Here is an 18,420-nt window from a genome sequence, read left to right as displayed (position 1 = left end):
AATATGTCAAATTCGAAGCTGACCTAGCCTCCAAAAAAAGAGAGAAAAGAGAAGAATAAAATATTTTCATTAATAATTTTAGATGTCTATACAATTTCATCATTCTACTACATATACTTATTTTCTAACCAACGGGTCAAAGCCCAACAAATAAAGCAACAATTATAATTAAGGCCAACAGACAATAAGTAAATGGGTCATGGGCTTACTTCAACAGAATTTTTACAAATAAAAGAGATGAAGGCTTTGGCCCAATTACTAAACTCCTATTATCCAACCCAAACCCATAATGAATTTGGGCCTATTGTCACGGTCACAGACCAGTGACAGACAGAGAGAGCCAGAGTGCAACGCGAAGAAGCTGAGCTGAGCTGAGCAGAGCAATGGCGATCGCCTTCTGCTTCAACCTTCCTTCTCTCTTTCTCCGATCTCCGAACTCGATCCCTACCGTCCACTCGCTTCCTCCTCGTTGTCGCCGCCTCCCTTCCTCTCCAGCTCCGCTTCAATATATCACCCGCTCCCGCCCTCCGCCTTCTCACACCCTTGTACGTCCCAAAAGACGCCGTTTTGGCCGGCGGAAACGATGGAGACGACGAAAATAGCAACAACAACAAGTACGGGAACAACCGAGGAAACAGCGGCGTAGAAGGTGGGGGAAGAGCGGGGGACAAGAACTGGGAGGAGGCGATGGTGGTGCTGGCGGAGGCGGGGTGACTCTTGGAGAGCATGCCAAAGGATCTGAGGGCGGCCGTCGAGGCCGGGAGGATCCCGGGATCGGTGGTCGACAGGTTCTTGGAGCTCGAGAAGGCGGGGCTGTTTCGCTGGTTGATGCAGTTCGGCGGCTTCAAGGAGCGCCTTTTAGCCGAAGACCCGTTCCTCGCCATGGTCGGAATCGAGTACTGCGTCGGAATGTTCACCATGGTACGGATTTTTGTATATAGTGTGATTCATTTTACGAGAACTTGTATATATGCTTTTCATGACAGTAGAAATTCGTACCTACGTGTGTAATGTAGGTGATCCTTGAGTAATCATCAATGAAAGATATAAAGTACGATGCACCTCCGCATGATTTAGTGCGAGCCAAGCCCCATAAATCCGAGTGAATGCAGTCAAGTATGCCTTTACCAGTGTGAATCCCGGCCTTGAAGCTTCGCTTATGATGCTTCCCATATACACAACACTCACAAAATCCCTTGTCACTAAGCACATCTTGGGAATAAGTTCCCTTTTCATCAAGATCTCCATACCTTATTCACTGATGTGACACAATCTTCTATGTGTTCTATGCTATAACGCAATGGAAATTCATCACGTTCTATCACCATTTGTGCACCAACAACCGTGCTTCCAAGCAATTTATACAAGTTTCCAACCCCTTTCATGACAACCAAAATACCTTTTCAGACTTTAATAACTTCACCTTGCACAGTGTATATGTAGCCACGATAATCGAGCTCCGAAATGGAAACCATGGATATTTGCAAAAAAGAATGATGGAACGGTTTTAGGTAATTAATTTTATTTTTGGTGGGTGATATATGAACAAACTTTTTTCTAATTCATCGGAAGTTGATTCAAAATTTCAGCTAAATGAGGAAGGATTTAGTATTTACATGTGGTTTTTATTACATTGAAAGAATATGTAATGCAGTGTGCGGACAAAGAATTTAATTTTTAGGTATTCTGGAAATATCAAGTTGGTTGATGATTAACATTGAAAAATAAATAAATATATATATATATATATATGGACTGAGGCAAAACTTGGCCTGTTGAATCAATGGGGAACGTGAGTGAACCATAATCTCATCTTATAATCATGGCAAACCAGGAAGAGTTCTTTTGCTGGACACCTAGTTATGTTATTCTGTTGGAAAACAGGTCTAGAGAATTTTTTCAATGAGCTTGAAATTCTTTTTGCAGATGTGGTATGGATCATTCCATCAAATATATGCTCCATTAATTTGCGTCTGCCCCAATTGTTATTTACGCTAAGTCTTTTGCATATGTTGTCGACGCTTGTGATTTATCTCGTAGTGGCTTCTTGTAATTTAATATCACCGTAGGTTTGGCCTTACATCATTAAATGCAACTGGGTATGATCTAGAAGAGGTGCCCTGGTGTACGTTCCTTTGTGTACAAGAAATTATATGTTATCTTCATGCAATATGTTCGTTCAGATTCCTATCTTTTATCATAAATGTACTTAGATCCATAAAAATGGTTTAGTTTAATATATAGTTGCACATTTGGTGTAAAACATACGATTCCCTGCTGAGGTGCATCATCTGCTTAGATTGTCTTTTATAAGAGTTTTTTGGCCATCGTTTCAATTGATTGGTACTGCATGTGTAAGGGGAGTGGTGAGCCCGTTGATCATCTTTTACTCTTTTGTGAGATTGCTTGTGTGGAGTGACTTCTTTAGATAGGTTGGTTTGGCTCAAGTTGTATCCATAGAATTGTAGGCTCTTTTATTCTTGAGAGGGTTAAGTGGCAGTACGCAAGTTGCATCAATGTGGAAAATGGTTTCAATTTGTCTCATATGATGTATTTTCAAATAAAGGAATGATAGAATGTTTGAAGACTGTGAAGTGGAGCTCAAACCATTATTTTTCCGTATTCTCCTCCTTTAGACTGCTTCAAAAGACTTTAGTGGGCTTAACTTTCATAGTTTTCTTGTATCTGTTTATCCTTCTAGTGGAGTTCTCTGTTGTATACATCCTGTGTATTTGTGTTCACCTTTTACGCTTTTTAATAAAGGTTTCTTGCTTATAAAAGTTTCTTTTGGCCTTTCACAACCTAGATTGGTTGAGTGGATTCATTTGTTTCAGATTGCTTCGTATTCAAGAACTAAACTATTAAAGAGTGAATTGAAACGAATATTTTGGTAAAATCATCCATGCCATGGGAATTGAGGGCTCTTTTGGTCAAACCCGCATCCTTTATACCTTGCTGCATGGATGAGGATCTCTTTAAAACTTTTAGGATGACACCTTGGAAGATTTAAAAAAAAAATATATATAGTTCAGATTTTACTACCTCAAGGTCCTAAATGTTGAGGTGATAAAATCTGAACTGTTTAATTAAGAATAACTGCTATGATTTTTACAACACCATCTAAGTAATTGAAAGCACTTACGTATAACTATTCAGAGGAATATTTCTTATAAAAAAAAAAAAACTATGCGGAGGAATATTGCATCCTACAGATTATCTTTTGCAGTAATCCTTGTCTTATTTTGAATATGTACTTTCTTTCATTACCTTTCATGGGTAATGGCAATAATTGCAGATTCTGTGCTCGTCTCTCTTCCTGCCCCTACTGTTTCTCTCTGACCACCACTTGCAACTAGTGCTGGAACAATTGCCAAGTTCTTCCATAACTGCCCTGATAATGCATTCGAGGTTATATTTTTTGCCCTATAGACTAATGCAGCTACTTGCATGTTGCCAAGCTTATTTGAATTGAAGATACACATTTTCTTACATTGTCCTCAAAATCTGTCCACAGGTTGCGCTTGCCGGAACCTCATATTCATTTCTACCGAGATTAGGGGCTGTGGTGGTGAGCAAATGGCTTCCATATATGCCTGCTTAAATGGATCCCCAAAATTTGGGTTTGAAGTTAACAATGAAATCGCATGTTTTACATTTGCTGGTTTTGTTTGTGTAACGTAATGGGACAAAGCTTTTTGCAGTTGGCACAGCTTCATCACTTGTTAGTAGTTTGCAATCAATGTATATTTTTTTCCTGGTTTGTTCTTGAGATCAAGATGTTGAGGATTTTTGCATATAGTGGCATATGTGGTTAAGGCTTTAGATTTAGACAAGGTTGGTTGGGTTTAGGTGCAACCCATGTCCAAACTCAAGGAATGAATGATTACCCATGAAAGGATTGCCTGACCATTCCTAACTTGATTTCTAAGTGTTGGACCTAACCTCAAGCTATGGTAAGATAATTCATTTATTATGACTCGCGGAGTGGTTATCTTCGTAGTTTCAGTGTGCTTAGTCATGTTTCCCCATTGTAGTTTTGCTCTTTATGTTATCTATAGTTGCTAAAATGAAATGATTTTCCATCTGAGATATAACCCAAAGCTGCCCCCAATCCTTGACTGAAAATTTGACCAATTGAGGTATACTAAAAGAAAGGATTAACTCTAGTTCTAGAAATTTTCGATAAGATTCTACATGATCTCAATAAAATAGCCAGGGAAATAATGTATATGGATTACTAAGGCATGCACTTCCTTTTCAGATTTGACTAATATTGATCACTCATTCTCTAACTTTTGTTGCAAAGGTTTTTTATCATCATTTTTCTTAAGAAAATGTTATGCAAGTTGGAGCACCATTAATGCAAAATGCTGGAATTTAATGTGTTTTGCTTAATTAAAGTTGGGACAGCAGTTATGAATGCATTGATCAATGCAAGGAAAGCTGTTGATTAGTCTTCTCCGGTTGAAGTGGAAAATGTGCCCATACTATCCACAAGCGCTGCTTATGCTGTCTATATGGCAGTATTTAGCAATCTCTGGTATGTAGGTTTCAATTAACTAGTACCAATGTTTAAGTGAATTGGCTCTTGGACAGCCTCTATGGATTTAACTGGGCAGAATTTTAATATTCTTGTCTCTTTTCCTATCCTAGTTAGGTGTTCTGCCACTTATATTCTTGTCTCCTAAAACCATCTTCACTTTTCTAGCACTTACAATGAAACCTTTCTAGTCTGTCCTGTGAAAAAACATGTCCTGCCTGATTAGAGTGTCAACCATTCTTAGTGTCGAGGAAAAGAAATAAAAAGTTCAACCTTTGCTCTCTCTCTCTCTCTCTCTCCCTCTCTCTCCCTCCGTCTTGCTTTCTGTTTATTTTGACAGGTAGACCTTTGAATATGAATATATCAAAAATATTATCCTACCTTCTTTTCAATAGAAAACAATGTTTATAATGCGCTTTTTCAGCTTCATTTTCCATAGTATGGGATACTTTTTGTTTTTGTTTTTATTTTAATTTTTTGTATAAAATTTATCAACCAAGTACATATTTGAAACTGGAATCATTGAGAAAGAATGGGGAAGGCATGTTAACATATCATTCAAGAATTATGTTGTGGTCCTCATCTCATCTGAACATATATGGGCAAAGAGATTATGTTGCTGAGCTGTAAAGATGCCATTAGAAACGAGGCCCCAAAAGCTTTCTTAGGAGATACAATGGAATGACTGATTCTGTGAAACATGTAAAAGTTTCCTTTGTTTTTTGTTTTTAATAGGAATATGTAAATTCTTCCTTAACTTGGTCTAAGTAATATTCTTGCCTGTTACTGTGAAATAGAGCAAAGGAGTACGCTCTTTGTTGAATGCAAAGTATTTATCACGGATGTAATTCTGTTGACATGTACCGAGTATTAGCTGGTGTTATTGAACAGCAGATTCTGGATACTTTGCTACACCATTGCAAACTTATGCTGAGTGCCATTTGCTCTGCTGCTCGGACAGGTAACACATTCTTGGGTTCATTATTGTGGAACTTCTCTCTCCTCAGATGTCCTTTGTATATTCGTTTATCCTCCCTTGATGACTCACTCTTTTTAACTTTGCTTTTAAGACTGTTCATTCGAGTTCCGAACTGGATACCCGGCCCAGAACCCGGGTTTCAAACCCGGGCCGTAACCCAGATGAATCCGGGTTCCTTTTTTTTAACAAAAGCTTATTTATTATTAATCTTTTTTGAACAAGTACATAGTAGCATTTTTTTTTTAATCTAAAAGCCTATATTTTATAAAACTAAAAATATATCAAAATGGAAAACTGAATTTATGTAAAAAATAGGTAAAGCTATAAGCCCTTAAACAATTAACTAATTAACTTTTTAACTAAATGCATGTAAAACAAAAACAAAAAAAATTCAATATTTATCATGTAAAATGCATGCAACATACACGATGCAATTCACTACATATTACATTGTTTGAACTAATTTGCTAAGAATATTACAAAACACATACATTGCTTTAATCAAACTCCAATACACAACAAATTGTCTGCAAAAAATCAAAAAGTTTTCCATCAATTAGTTCTTCTTCCAACAATCACAAGATAGTGGTTTTGACAAGCTCTTTTGGCTGAATCGGGATCCTTAAACGTTACCTAATTACAAACATAATGAAGTCAGAAATCAAAAGTACAAAAAAACCCACATTCAATATATTGCTCACATATGCTATGAATACTTACTATAATTTCCAAAGAAATCCAGAGGCACATTGATATATTGATTTGTGCAATGGTTTAGTCAGATTAGCACCTGAATCATGAATACCATTACTTAATCAATTGCCAACTTCGTCTTTAATGAACAAGTAAGTTAATGACTAGGAATTGACTCACGAAGAAATAAATCTATTCATATTTAACTAGCATACAGTGAATAATACTATTCAAGATATATGCAATATATATAAACCTAAAATGGAATGGAGCCGAATAACTTCAATTGAAATAAATTCTATAATTACCATTGGAGAGAGTTCATAAACATTTCATTTCAGTAGGGACAATTCACCAAATGCAGGGAACAAGCACACTCATGTGCACGCATAGAGAGACACACCATTGCAATTTGCAGCCAATGAATCACTTCGAATAGAGGTTTTGGAGGAAAAGTACATACTACAGTACAGGTTTCTTGTTCCGAATCTGACGTGCATTCTTTCGGCATGAATGAGGGGTAAAATATGGTTTAAAACAGGCTTGAGGGACAGACCTCAATACAGGATTCTCCAATTGTAGCCTAGATTGTAGTTACGAACATTTTGCACAACACAATGTGTTTTGCATTCTAATCCTACGTACGATTCAATTCTTTGCTGTGATCTGGTTCATCAATTTTGGAAATCAAAATTCTTTAATCAAATGAAATAATATATATAAACCTGAATAAAGCAGTTTGTTGGCGACTTTTTCATCCACTTCCATATAATGGCTTCTGGCCACATGCATATATCCAATCCTTGATAATGTTGCATGTTCCTAGGTATTAAATTTTTTTATAAAAATGTTGATGAACTTTAGATGATTGTGCAAATTTATCTTCCAATTTTACCTCAAAGTCAATTGGCCTCAAAGTTTCAACCACTCTTCTTCAACTAGATCATTATTTGCTTATCTTTGTCTATTTTTTGTTGTAGTTGAAGTTGTCCTGTCATGGAAATCTGTTGACTGATTAGACATTGCATTTGATAGGTTAGCAGTCTAAATTTTGTTGCTCGAGGTGATTTTTTGTTAACTGCCTCAGCAGACAAGGTAAGCATTTGGTTTCCAAATTTGTAGTTATGAATCATGAATGTTGACATGCACGGGTTGTTCATAAGAAAAGGAAACTCTTTTTTCTTTCAGAAATTTATTGTTATGTTATTTTGGACAATAATGTTTCCTTGACCATTAGATTAAGTGTGTACGGGTGATTTTGTAAATCTTCTTGACCATTTGATTAAATATATGTAGCGAACCTGAATTGCAAATATTAATCTGGGTGCAACCCAGAGGAAATCATTAGGTACTGGTTTAAGCTCTGATGGCATTTTAAGCTGCAAGTGAAGATTTAAGCATTATTATCAGAGGTAAGTACTCTATGTCTAACACAGTTGTATCAAATCTTTGATCCAATCCAAAATTATTTACAATAAGAAATTACGCTAGACACACCATAAATTCCTGCAGCTAAATACGGTGAAACTCTAATAAGATGGAACTCTAATTAAAATTCATATACATAATAGAAACACTACCTGGTGATGTGATTCCATGGAAGTTGAAATCACCCACGAGTTTCCATAAGTTAACCTCCTAAATCAAGAAATACAATTATATTTAAACAAGAAGGGACGTCATAACCATGAAAAGAGCATGAATCCCACATTACTTAGAAATGTTAAGAGATATCACCTCTCATGATGGCTTGTCATTTTTGTCTATGGCATGATCACACTCAACCAGCCATAATGGTTAATTGGACTCTAATGTTTCCTTTGGGTTAGTTTCCTTTTTTTTTTTTTAATCCAGCAAAGTGAAATCTCCATTTGTTATTGGCTTTAAATATGTCGTAGCATGCTTTTTGGCTGAAATTTCTGACAAACAGAAAAGTTGATGCACTCAATCTAATATCTAAAAAAGAATACCTTATTTCTGTTTTGATGCCTTTGCAGGTATATGAACACATAACATTTGAAATGAGAAACATATATCCCTTGGGTGTTTTTGTTAACCAACCTCCATCAGTAAAAAAATGTTATAATTTTTATTATTTTGCTATCCTCTATTCAGAGTGTTTTTGTTAAGAACTCGATAAACTTGGGTGGCTTTTGCAAACCATGTTAGATTGTAAAGACCCATGGCCCTTTAACTTTAAAATTATGAACATATGTATTTGTTGTGGAGAATTTGATATTTGCTTCTTCTTAAATCACTTGATCTAAAATACTGTATAGCTCATATTTTCCTTGGAATTTTTATAATGTGTCCTTTTTTCTTCATAGTCTCTATTTGTCAGTAGTTAACATTCATTAGCTTTTATGTGTGCTAGAGCTATATTGGCAGAGTATTCTGGTCCTGTTCTTGGAGTATTGTCTGCAATGTTATATGGATGGAGAGGCCGTGTCTGGAAGAAGGTATTTCTCTCTAATATGCTTGGTTGTCATTGATTTTAGGGTGTATGATGTTTGAATAATGCTGATCATATCAGTTAAAGATCATAATCTTAGAGCATGTAAGCTTTGGTTTTGTTTCTGACATGTTTTTCTTTTTTCTGTTTTCATCCAATGCTTAACATGAATGCAAGAGTTTTGCAACACATAGGGTAAATGACAATATCAATCGAAGTTTTATTGGAATTAATAAAAACCATCTACATGAATCCGGTAGAAAATGTCATTTAAATACATAAATTTAGCTGCCAAAACTAGCTAGATCATCATCCTATATAAATGTCAAGTCCAGTAATAATACTTAAGTTCCCTCATCAAGTTAAAGATCAGTCGTTAGACTCTTCACTGCCATTAATATCATCAGGATTATTATTTGGGACACTATCCACATACGACTCTTGGTAAAAGCTATAACTACTAGGATCCAATTGAGATGGCAAACTCATCCACAGATCCTCTTGGAATTCACTCGGTTCATTTAGATAGTTAGACCCAAAGACTGTCTGATCCGGGGAATTATCAGCCCAGTTGGGCCATCCAGTTGGTGGAACCATCGTGGCAGGAAGATCAAGAGGACTTGCATAATTGAAGTAGTCATTGAAAGTAGCCCCAGTATCAAGAGCATGAGCGTTACTGCATTGAGCAGCAGATTCTGGCTGCTGGAACCCATTTTGGTAGGTACTGGCCGTGGTGATCTGCATATTATCCCAGGCACCTATTATTGGTACTTCAACATCAGCAATGGCGGCAGCTTCGAGATTTCCACAATTCATCTTATCTATATGCTCATCATCTCCCCCATGATAATCATCTAGCATAGAAGTTGAACCAACCATCGCAGGAACATTATCTTCAATTTGAATTTTGATTGATTTAACGGGTTTTTTATAAATCCTGCATAAGACCCAGTCATCCAACTGCATGGTACAAGATTTAGTGCTGATGATGGTCAGTTTTTGAGAATAGAATTAAGAGCCTTAAAACGAACATATATGTTAATTAGTAAAAGGATGAAAAACTACATACCCTCATGCCATTTGAGCCTCTTCCGCTACAGGGTGAATCCTCGACTCTAAATTCGTGCATAATCCAGTTGGTCTTTTTACCCTTTGGAGCCTTTCCTATATAAAAAACCAATGCCTTCCTATACCCAACTACGGTTCCCTTGGATTTGATTTTCATGTCAGCTCCCGTGGCTTTCCAATATCCATCACCAGCAGCTCGATTTGGCCGTCTTCCATTTCGATACTTTCGATCTCTTGGGGTGAAAATGTATAATTGATCTTCTTGATAATCCTTGTATTTTGCTTTTAATGGAAGAAATTCAAGTGTTACTTTCTAGTTCAACTTTTGATCTTTAATATGAAATAGTCTTAATTTAAGCTCAAAGTATGGAATGTCATGACTGTATGCACCACATGCGATATGCACTCACAAGCAAGATAATTAGTTCTACTTGGTTAATTGCACATGATTCAGTCAAACGAAATGAAGCACTGTCAAACGCAATGAATTAAACAAAATTGAAGCTGAACATGAGTCAGAGTTAGCAAGTTGAGTACCATGAATATTTGTTTAATTTCATATATTTATTCTCTTCTAGTTTTGCTAAGTGCATTCGACATGGAAAGAAGAAGAAGATGGTTGATATCAGGAATGTTAGTTCCAAGAAAAACAAGCACATCAAGAAAATTAAGGTATCTGCACAATATCTACCATGATTCTCACATTCAGATTATAAATAATTAGCAAGAAACAAACTTTATATCATGCAAAGATATGTTCAAACCTCCACGATCAGTACAATAAAATCAGTACTACCTACCTGCAAGAAAATCTGGATTTTGTGCATATAGGTTAACCTCCACTATTTTGTTAATAGGTAGGGGCTGGTTCCATACTTTCTTTTCCAAATAAAAGACGATGAGCTCTTCGTCTGTTGGGAGGAATCTGTACCCGGGAGGTTTGTTAAAAAATCCAGCTTGTTCCTTAGTCTTCTTGTTGCTATTGAAATTGCCGCTCTCAACCTCCATGGCACGAAGTAATTGCAGCAGACTCTTCTCTCTGTTTTTAATAGAGTGGTGGTAGCGCCAATAGTGTATAATTCTTCTTTTTAAATATTTGAATCAATGGTCCACTTCTACCGATTTTTGAGTCTTCAGACTTATCCTTCGGTTTGGATTGTTTTTCCTTTCTTTTTGGATACTTCCAGGATTTATCTCAAGAATATAACTGATCCATACTTCAAAAATTATATAATGATCAGTGACGACCTTGAGTATGTGCCCATTTATAATTTTTTAAATGGTCCCTTGTTCTGTTATTGACTACAATAAAATTAGATATAGAAAAAAGAAGATAAAACAGTAAAGAGTGCAGAATATGTTCAAATTATCATCAAGATAATGTCAATGTACAACGATTAATTCAATTTAACTTAAATTATTATTATCTTTTATCTGTAGATATATAATGATTTGGATTCAAAAGTCCTCTCAACTAATTTTATCTAATCATTACAACTTTTTTAAATCTTAATATAATAATAATAATATTAAAAAATATTATTTTATTTAATTTTTAACTTTTATTTCAACTAACTATTCAAATCTCTTAAATTTGGGTTGGAAAAGAAAAAAAAAAAATTTATATCTCGAATCAATAATTGTTAAATAGATAAATATTTTTTAAAATTTTACGTTCTGATATATATATATATATATACAAACATAATTATTGGTATTACTTAACATATTAAATTATAGATTATGTAAAAAAAATGAATGAATAAAATATACTTTATTAGCTTAATATTAATTCGGAACGTAAGATATGTGCATATATTCTTTTGATCAGACTTTGACCAAATTATGACATTTAGTCGTATGATGCAATACTTGCGCATTTTATTATTGTAAAAAAGGCTGGTTGAAGGGAGCGCGCCATTGGCTCGAACCGAAATGCCAAAAGGTCGAGAGTTGTTAAGTATTGTTGGATGAGTTTTGTTATGTACAAGCAAGTTTGCATACTAATCTGAGTACTAATATTGTTGCTATGTACTATTTTTAATAAAATCTATTTTCTGACCAATCATATTGAATGAATGCGCCTATTAGTGCGCAAAATCGCTTACAATTAGATTTTTCCTTGGTGGATACGACATGACACAAACTGATAAAGCGATAACCATCGACTCATTCATTGATTAGCAAGATTGAACATCACCCAGAGCAATCTCTTTGGTTGGGTCAAATCTATTTCTAAAATTTAATCAATATCATACTTTTTTATATTTATCTCTTCTATTTAAATTTAATCTCCATATTGAATTATCCATTCACTCTTTATATAATAATAAACTATTATTAATTTAATAATTTTTTACTTTATTTTTATCACATTTTATAGTTCTACCAATTAAATATTAATAATAATTATATTCTAATTAAATTAATATTAAAAAATTATATTTTCAAAAGTCATTTAATACCAACAACAAAAAATATTTGATTAAACTCATTTAAATTTCTATTTAAATTTCTTAATTACAAACCAAATAGAAATTAAAAGGTAAGCATAATTACTTAATTTATATTTTAATACTTTATTTGTGTGCCCATCACTAAATTCCTTTTAATTTTTTAACTCAATAAGTATTAATAAATGAGTATAAGTGTTGAGTCAGCGATAAAATTAAAACCTGGGGACTCAAAATTTATAAGTCGGGTACTAAGTAATATTAATACATTTTTAATTTATTTAAAGTTATTTTACCACCCATTAAACAAATATCAGTTAGTTATGTAATTACGTTAAATTATTAAATATGAATCCTAAATTCCTAATTTTACAAAATTATTATTTTTATTTAATATAGAATTATAAAATAATCATAAATTAATATTTTTCAAAATCATGTATTCCTTATGATCGGTGGCATATCCGATATCTTAGAGAGATATGTTACCATGCAGTTATACTATTTCACAGGACCGGCCCCTTTGTGAAATTTGGAAGGAAATTCAGGGCAGCAATGACTGGGAAGGCCTTCTGGATCCCATGAATTCCCACCTCCGACAAGAAATCATCCGGTATGGAGAATTCGCACAAGCTTGCTACGATTCCTTCGACTTCGATCCTCACTCCAAGTACTGTGCATGGCACATGCAAATATTGAGGAGCCAATTTCTTCGAAAAGCTCGACATGGCTGACAAAGGATACAAAATCAGTCGGTATTTATACGCAACTTCAAACATCAACCTCCCTAATTTCTTCCAAAAATCCAAGATGAGCAGCGTTTGGAGCACCCATGCAAACTGGATGCATGGGCTACGTGGCAGTTACCACCGACGAGGAAGAGATCAAACGGCTGGGGCGGCGCGAAATTGTGATTGCATGGAGAGGCACGGTGACGTTCCTCGAATGGGTATGTGATCTCAAAGATATTCTCCACCCGACGAACTTTCGTGGAGACCCATCGATCAAGATAGAGTCAGGCTTCTACGACTTGTACACCAAGAAAGAAGATAACTGCAAGTATTGCTCATTCTCAGCTAGTGAACAAGTACTAGCCGAAATCAAGCGGCTTCTGGACTATTACAGAGGAGAAGAAATAGGCATTACAGTGACGGGGCATAGTCTTGGAGCTGCTTTGGCTATCTTAAGCTAGCGCTTATGACATAGCCGAGATGAAGCTAAACATTGTACGTGATGGTACTGGTTTTGCGACCAAGATTCCCATCACGGTTTACTCCTTTTCGGGTCCTCGAGTGGGCAACCTCAAGTTCAAGGAAAGATGCGATGAGCTCGGAGTTAAGGTACTGAGAGAGACAAATGTGCACGACAAGGTGCCAACTGTACCTGGGATAATTGCAAACGAGAAATTCCAGTTCCATAAGTATGTAGAGGATGCTATGTCATTTCCATGGAGTTATGCTCATGTTGGGGTGGAACTTGCATTGGATCACACTCAGAGCCCGTATCAGAAGACGAATAATGATCTTGGTTGTGCGCATAATTTGGAGGTTCATTTACACTTGGTCGACGGCTACCACGGGAAGGGACAGGAGTTTCGGTTGGCGACGAAGAGGGATATATCCCTAGTCAACAAGTGCTGTGATTTTTTGAGGACTGAATATGGGTACCTCCATATTGGAGGCAGGATGAGAACAAAGGCATGGTCAGGAATGGCGAACAGAGCCTGTTGACTCGCGGCAATGAAGCTTTGAGAAGCCCCCTGCATCGTGAGTATAAAGTATATAGAAATGCTGGGTATACTTGTATACCTTTCCAACCTTGGATTGCGCAATCCGGACCACATTGTGCGAGTGATGATTGCACTTTCCATCTCTTGCCCTCAATATTCCAAATACCACTATCAAACTTCTATAATTTGTCATTTTCATGCCCTATAACATTTTTACTTATAATAATTATTAAGTACTTTCGAAATACAGATATGTGATATTTTTATCTTATCATATAATGAATTATGTTAACAATTAATGATTATGTAAACTCTTTTGATATAGTGATATTTCTATAATAATTATTACTGGATTTGACTGATGACCTCTTTAGGCATTATATCTTCTCTTGTGTAAACTCATGAACATCTGTGCATGGCTGTCCAAAAATTTAGAAATTCTAGTGATTTAGGATGGTCAAGAAGTAGAAAAAGATAATAAATAAATTTCAACAATCACACAGTATACTTGGATTCAAGTGATTTAGCTTGAATAATAGTATAAATTCACTGCCGGATCTTAAAGAAATTCACTATTCAAAAGTGGAGTATAAAAAAGCAATAATAAATGTAAGAGTAATTATACATAGAATTATGAAATGTGTAAATATCGTGTAATTACTTTGAAAAAAAATGTGATTTAATATTAAAAAATTAATTTTTTCATGTGGATCACATGTTTTATTCACTTTTTTCAAAGCAATTACGCGACGGTTGCACAATTCACGGTTGTAAATATATTTTCTCTAAATGTAATGATTAAATTAGATGAGTTGAGATCACTCGATCTTCTCCCTTCTCTCAATTTTTAGAAGCATGTTTTTATAGATGAGAGTTACACACTTTTTTTTTTAAAATAGAATTTATTCATTCATGAAAGCGAAATTATAGCTGTGACTGATACATACAGGGAAAAACTCAAATTACAAACTAACTACTCATGGTTGAGACTCCACCAGTAGACAAATTCCTTTGTGACTGATATGGTCTAAACTTCTAAAACTCTCTACAGACAAACGTCTGAGAGACTACACTCTACATGAAACAGATATTTCAAACCCCATTCTCCAAAGGAGGAGAGGACTTTCACTCTATGGACAAAATGTCTAAGAGACTATTTCTTATTAACCTAAATCAAAGGAAATAACAGAAAAGTAAATGATACATGGGAAAATAATAAAATATAGTTTGGAAAGCTGTAGAACTGTATTTTCGACTTTAGAGGGAAAAAAAAGTAAACACAGAGACTGTAATGGTGCGTGAGGGACACGCACCACCCTAGGAGTATGGTGGACAATCGATTTTGAATAAATTGGTGGCCTTGGTCCCATAAATGTTGCGCATGGTGGCGATAGAACTCCCCATGCGGTGGCACGTGGCTACCACGCGTGCACTTTGGACCGCGCGTGTGGCTCACACGCCGCTCCATTAGACGAGATTCTTGCGGTGGAGTGTGTGGTGGTCGTCAGGTTCTAGAGAATAACAGATTGTCATTTCGCCCTGCTTTAAACGAAAAATAAATAAAATCAGAAAAAATAAAAAAAATAAAAAACTAAATAAAAGAGGGAGGAGAGAGCAGGTAGGGAGGAGCCGAAGCTCCAACCCCCTTTGGTCTGGGTTTTTGAGGGGGCACTCTAGATAGAAAATGGAGAGCCAGCGAGAGTTACACACTTTTGAATGTGAGGATAAATAAAACATGACAAATTTTAAGTTAGGTAAACAAATCAAATCTTGCTAGTAGTTGCGGGGGCTCAAGTTTCAACAAAAGGTGAACAAGATGGGGAAGAGGCAAACCTGTCTAGCGTGAATAGTTCGAGAGAGGTGGCGTGAGTTACAAGCGTATATATTCGACGACGGATAATCTTCACAAGTTTTATTATACAGAAATGGCCGAAAAGATGGAAGAGCAGAGTACAAAAGGTGAAGATGAATTTGACAGACATAGTCACATAAGGTTGTAACAAAGTCTAAAAGAAATAATTGTTTGGTTTACTTGACGGACATAGTCACATGGTTCCATGACCATGCTTCAAGAAGGAGAATAAAAATTGAAAAGTGGAGGAGGAGGAGGAGAAGAAGAAGAAGATGAGAAAGAGAGAATAGAAGAGGAGAGGAGAGAAGTAAGAACGACATAGGGAGAGAAGAGAGGATAGGAGAATTAGGGTTCCTAAGTTAAATATACTCATTCGTAAGTATAAAACGACACCAATTTATACTTACAAATTTGTTTATATATTTGTACAAATATATATTTATTTATAAATATAAATTTGGGCTGGGCGGATCTCAGCTCAGCTGGGCCTTGTCTCCCAGCAACCAAAAGTTTGTAGTCCACCCACACGCTCCTCGTCTGCGGACGAGGTTGGCGGGATGGCGAATCCCCACTGCACACCCATACTTTTATCCAATTATCTGTACTAAAAACCTCAAAGAAAATAAAATAAATATAAGAAGTAAATCCTATATAATTTATTGTTCATTTGATATTGTTTAAAAATTTCACATACATTAATAAATATTATAAGATTTGTTTTATGTATTTCTCTTTTACTTGAAACACAAAATTTCTTTTTTCCATATTTTACTGCAAAATTTTATTCAAAATCAAATGCTAAATAGCAATCACTCCTATTCCTTTTCAAAGTCTCATTAAAATGGGATACATAGTATACTGATAAACACAAAGCAACCTAGCAAAGCAACCCCCTCCCTCTCAATCCGATCGAAAAGCATAAATTATTAAGAAGAAATATGTATAAATCCAAACCAAAGTACATTATAAGGAAAAATTAATATTGTTCTAATTATAAGTTGAGTAGGGTTACATGCACTTATATTTTTTAGAATTACTACAGATACAAATAGATTACATAAAAGGAAACTCACAAACTGACTTGGTTTCATGAGATTCGTTAGATCAACTTTACAATAAAAATAACTTTACAATCTGACGTACCACATCAAGCCATGTCAGTTTGTAAGTTTACTTTTGTGTAATCCTTTTGTGACTAAAGTATTTTTCTATATTTTTATTTACAAATCTCATTTTGTTAGTTTTTTTTTTTAAATTCAAATTTTAAATTTAAATTTGATGATTTTCAACATATTAATAACTAATATGTAGAGAAATAATTTTTTTATAAATTTTTCTTAAATACATTTAATATTTTATTTTTCTTATTAATTGTGTTATCTTTACGGTATCCATTATTAATATATCATTTTATTAAATAATGAGAAGATAAAAACAAATCGTGTTGCAGGAGTAATAATATTCTCCTTCGAAAAGCGCTCAAAAAGGTCTCGTGCAAAGCTGCATTTAAGAAATTGCTATCAACCAATTTCTAAATTAAAGAAAAACATCACATGCAAAGTCTTGTTGTCAACCAATGGACAAAACTAGAATCAAATAACTGGCGTATAAGAAATTGTAAGCCACCAATCTAATAGTTTATATATAAATTATTCAAGAGGGGGAAAAAAGTGAGGTGTGTGCTTGTTTACAAAGTGATCATGGGAAACGTGTTGGCTAGCAAAATATGCAATGATGTTGCATTGATCATGAATAGTAGTAAGATTTTTTGAGTTAAGATGAGATAGATAAATTGTGAAAAAAAGCATGTTTAGATAATAAGATGAGATGTGATAGTTTTGAATTTTTGGATTTGATAAAGGGGTGGGTCCCATTGTGTACTGTTCACATCAGTTTTCACTATTTTATACTGTTTATTTAAGTGGATGTTTTCAAAACTTAAGAGATGAAATATTATGTTTGGATAACCAAAACTGCTATATGTTACAACTCCAGATGAAATGTTTTTATTTGAACTATCTATTCAAACCCACCCTTAAATTATTTGAAATCATCTCAGAATTCAAACACATCTCGAGAGGAGTAGAAGATGTCCACGCACCTCATTATTAAGTATTATTAGCATTACTACTAGAAGATGATTTATGCAAGTACAGAATGTGCTAGTCTTTTAAAAAAGCCAGTGCTACAAGGATCAAGACTTTAATAGAAGATCTCAAAGGATAAGTGCAAATGCATTTTTTTATTTTTTATTTTTTTCTTTAATAATTTTTTATAGATCTTTACATATTTTTAAAAAATTTAAAAAAATATCAATTCACTAATATTTACTTTTTTATTCATTAAATAAAAAAAATAAAAAAATAAAAATTCAATTAGTCAGTTTTATTTATCACACTAGCATTTTCCTTTAAAAAAAATTAGAAGCCATTTGAGAACCCACCTTTAATTTATAATGAGTGCTGCCATTTCTTTTAAAAAAAACTTGAATAGACTTGTAAGCTTTGACCTGTATATAGTACGGGAGAAGCTTCTTTGCCAGTTGACTGTTGGTCACTTTTTTTATTTTATTTAGTGATTAAGAAAGTGATTTTAAGTGTATTATTATATTTTTAATTTTTTAAAAATATTAAAAAAATGTGAAAAAAAAGAAA

At 34.5% G+C, this 18,420-nt stretch overlaps 1 protein-coding gene and 1 pseudogene across 7 annotated transcripts; both read left to right on the top strand.

Annotated features, from left to right (window-relative positions):
• The first annotated feature begins 340 nt into the window (after nt 1-340).
• LOC108998722 (protein RETICULATA-RELATED 4, chloroplastic-like) lies at nt 341-11,003 on the top strand. Of its 7 annotated transcripts, XR_004798216.1 has the most exons (10): nt 341-921; nt 3,296-3,408; nt 3,515-3,568; nt 4,402-4,540; nt 5,415-5,501; nt 6,577-7,307; nt 7,509-7,624; nt 8,587-8,671; nt 10,311-10,404; nt 10,590-11,003. XR_004798216.1 is itself a non-coding variant. In XM_018975398.2 (3 exons), exons 1-3 carry the CDS (start codon nt 727-729, stop codon nt 3,555-3,557), a joined length of 351 nt encoding a protein of 116 aa, XP_018830943.1. In that variant the 5' UTR covers nt 341-726; the 3' UTR covers nt 3,558-4,849. The 7 variants fall into 7 exon arrangements, 1 of the variants encoding a protein (XP_018830943.1); XR_004798217.1 differs by lacking the exon at nt 4,402-4,540; XR_004798215.1 differs by having other exon boundaries at nt 3,515-4,540; nt 7,248-7,307.
• Nucleotides 11,004-12,667: 1,664 nt separating this feature from the next.
• Nucleotides 12,668-15,063, top strand: LOC109019713 (annotated as a pseudogene).
• The last annotated feature ends 3,357 nt before the right edge of the window (nt 15,064-18,420 follow it).

Source organism: Juglans regia, chromosome 14 (genome assembly GCF_001411555.2).
Source record: "Juglans regia cultivar Chandler chromosome 14, Walnut 2.0, whole genome shotgun sequence".
In the NCBI taxonomy this organism is placed as follows: domain Eukaryota; kingdom Viridiplantae; phylum Streptophyta; class Magnoliopsida; order Fagales; family Juglandaceae; genus Juglans; species Juglans regia.
This window is presented reverse-complemented; position numbering and strand designations above follow the sequence as displayed.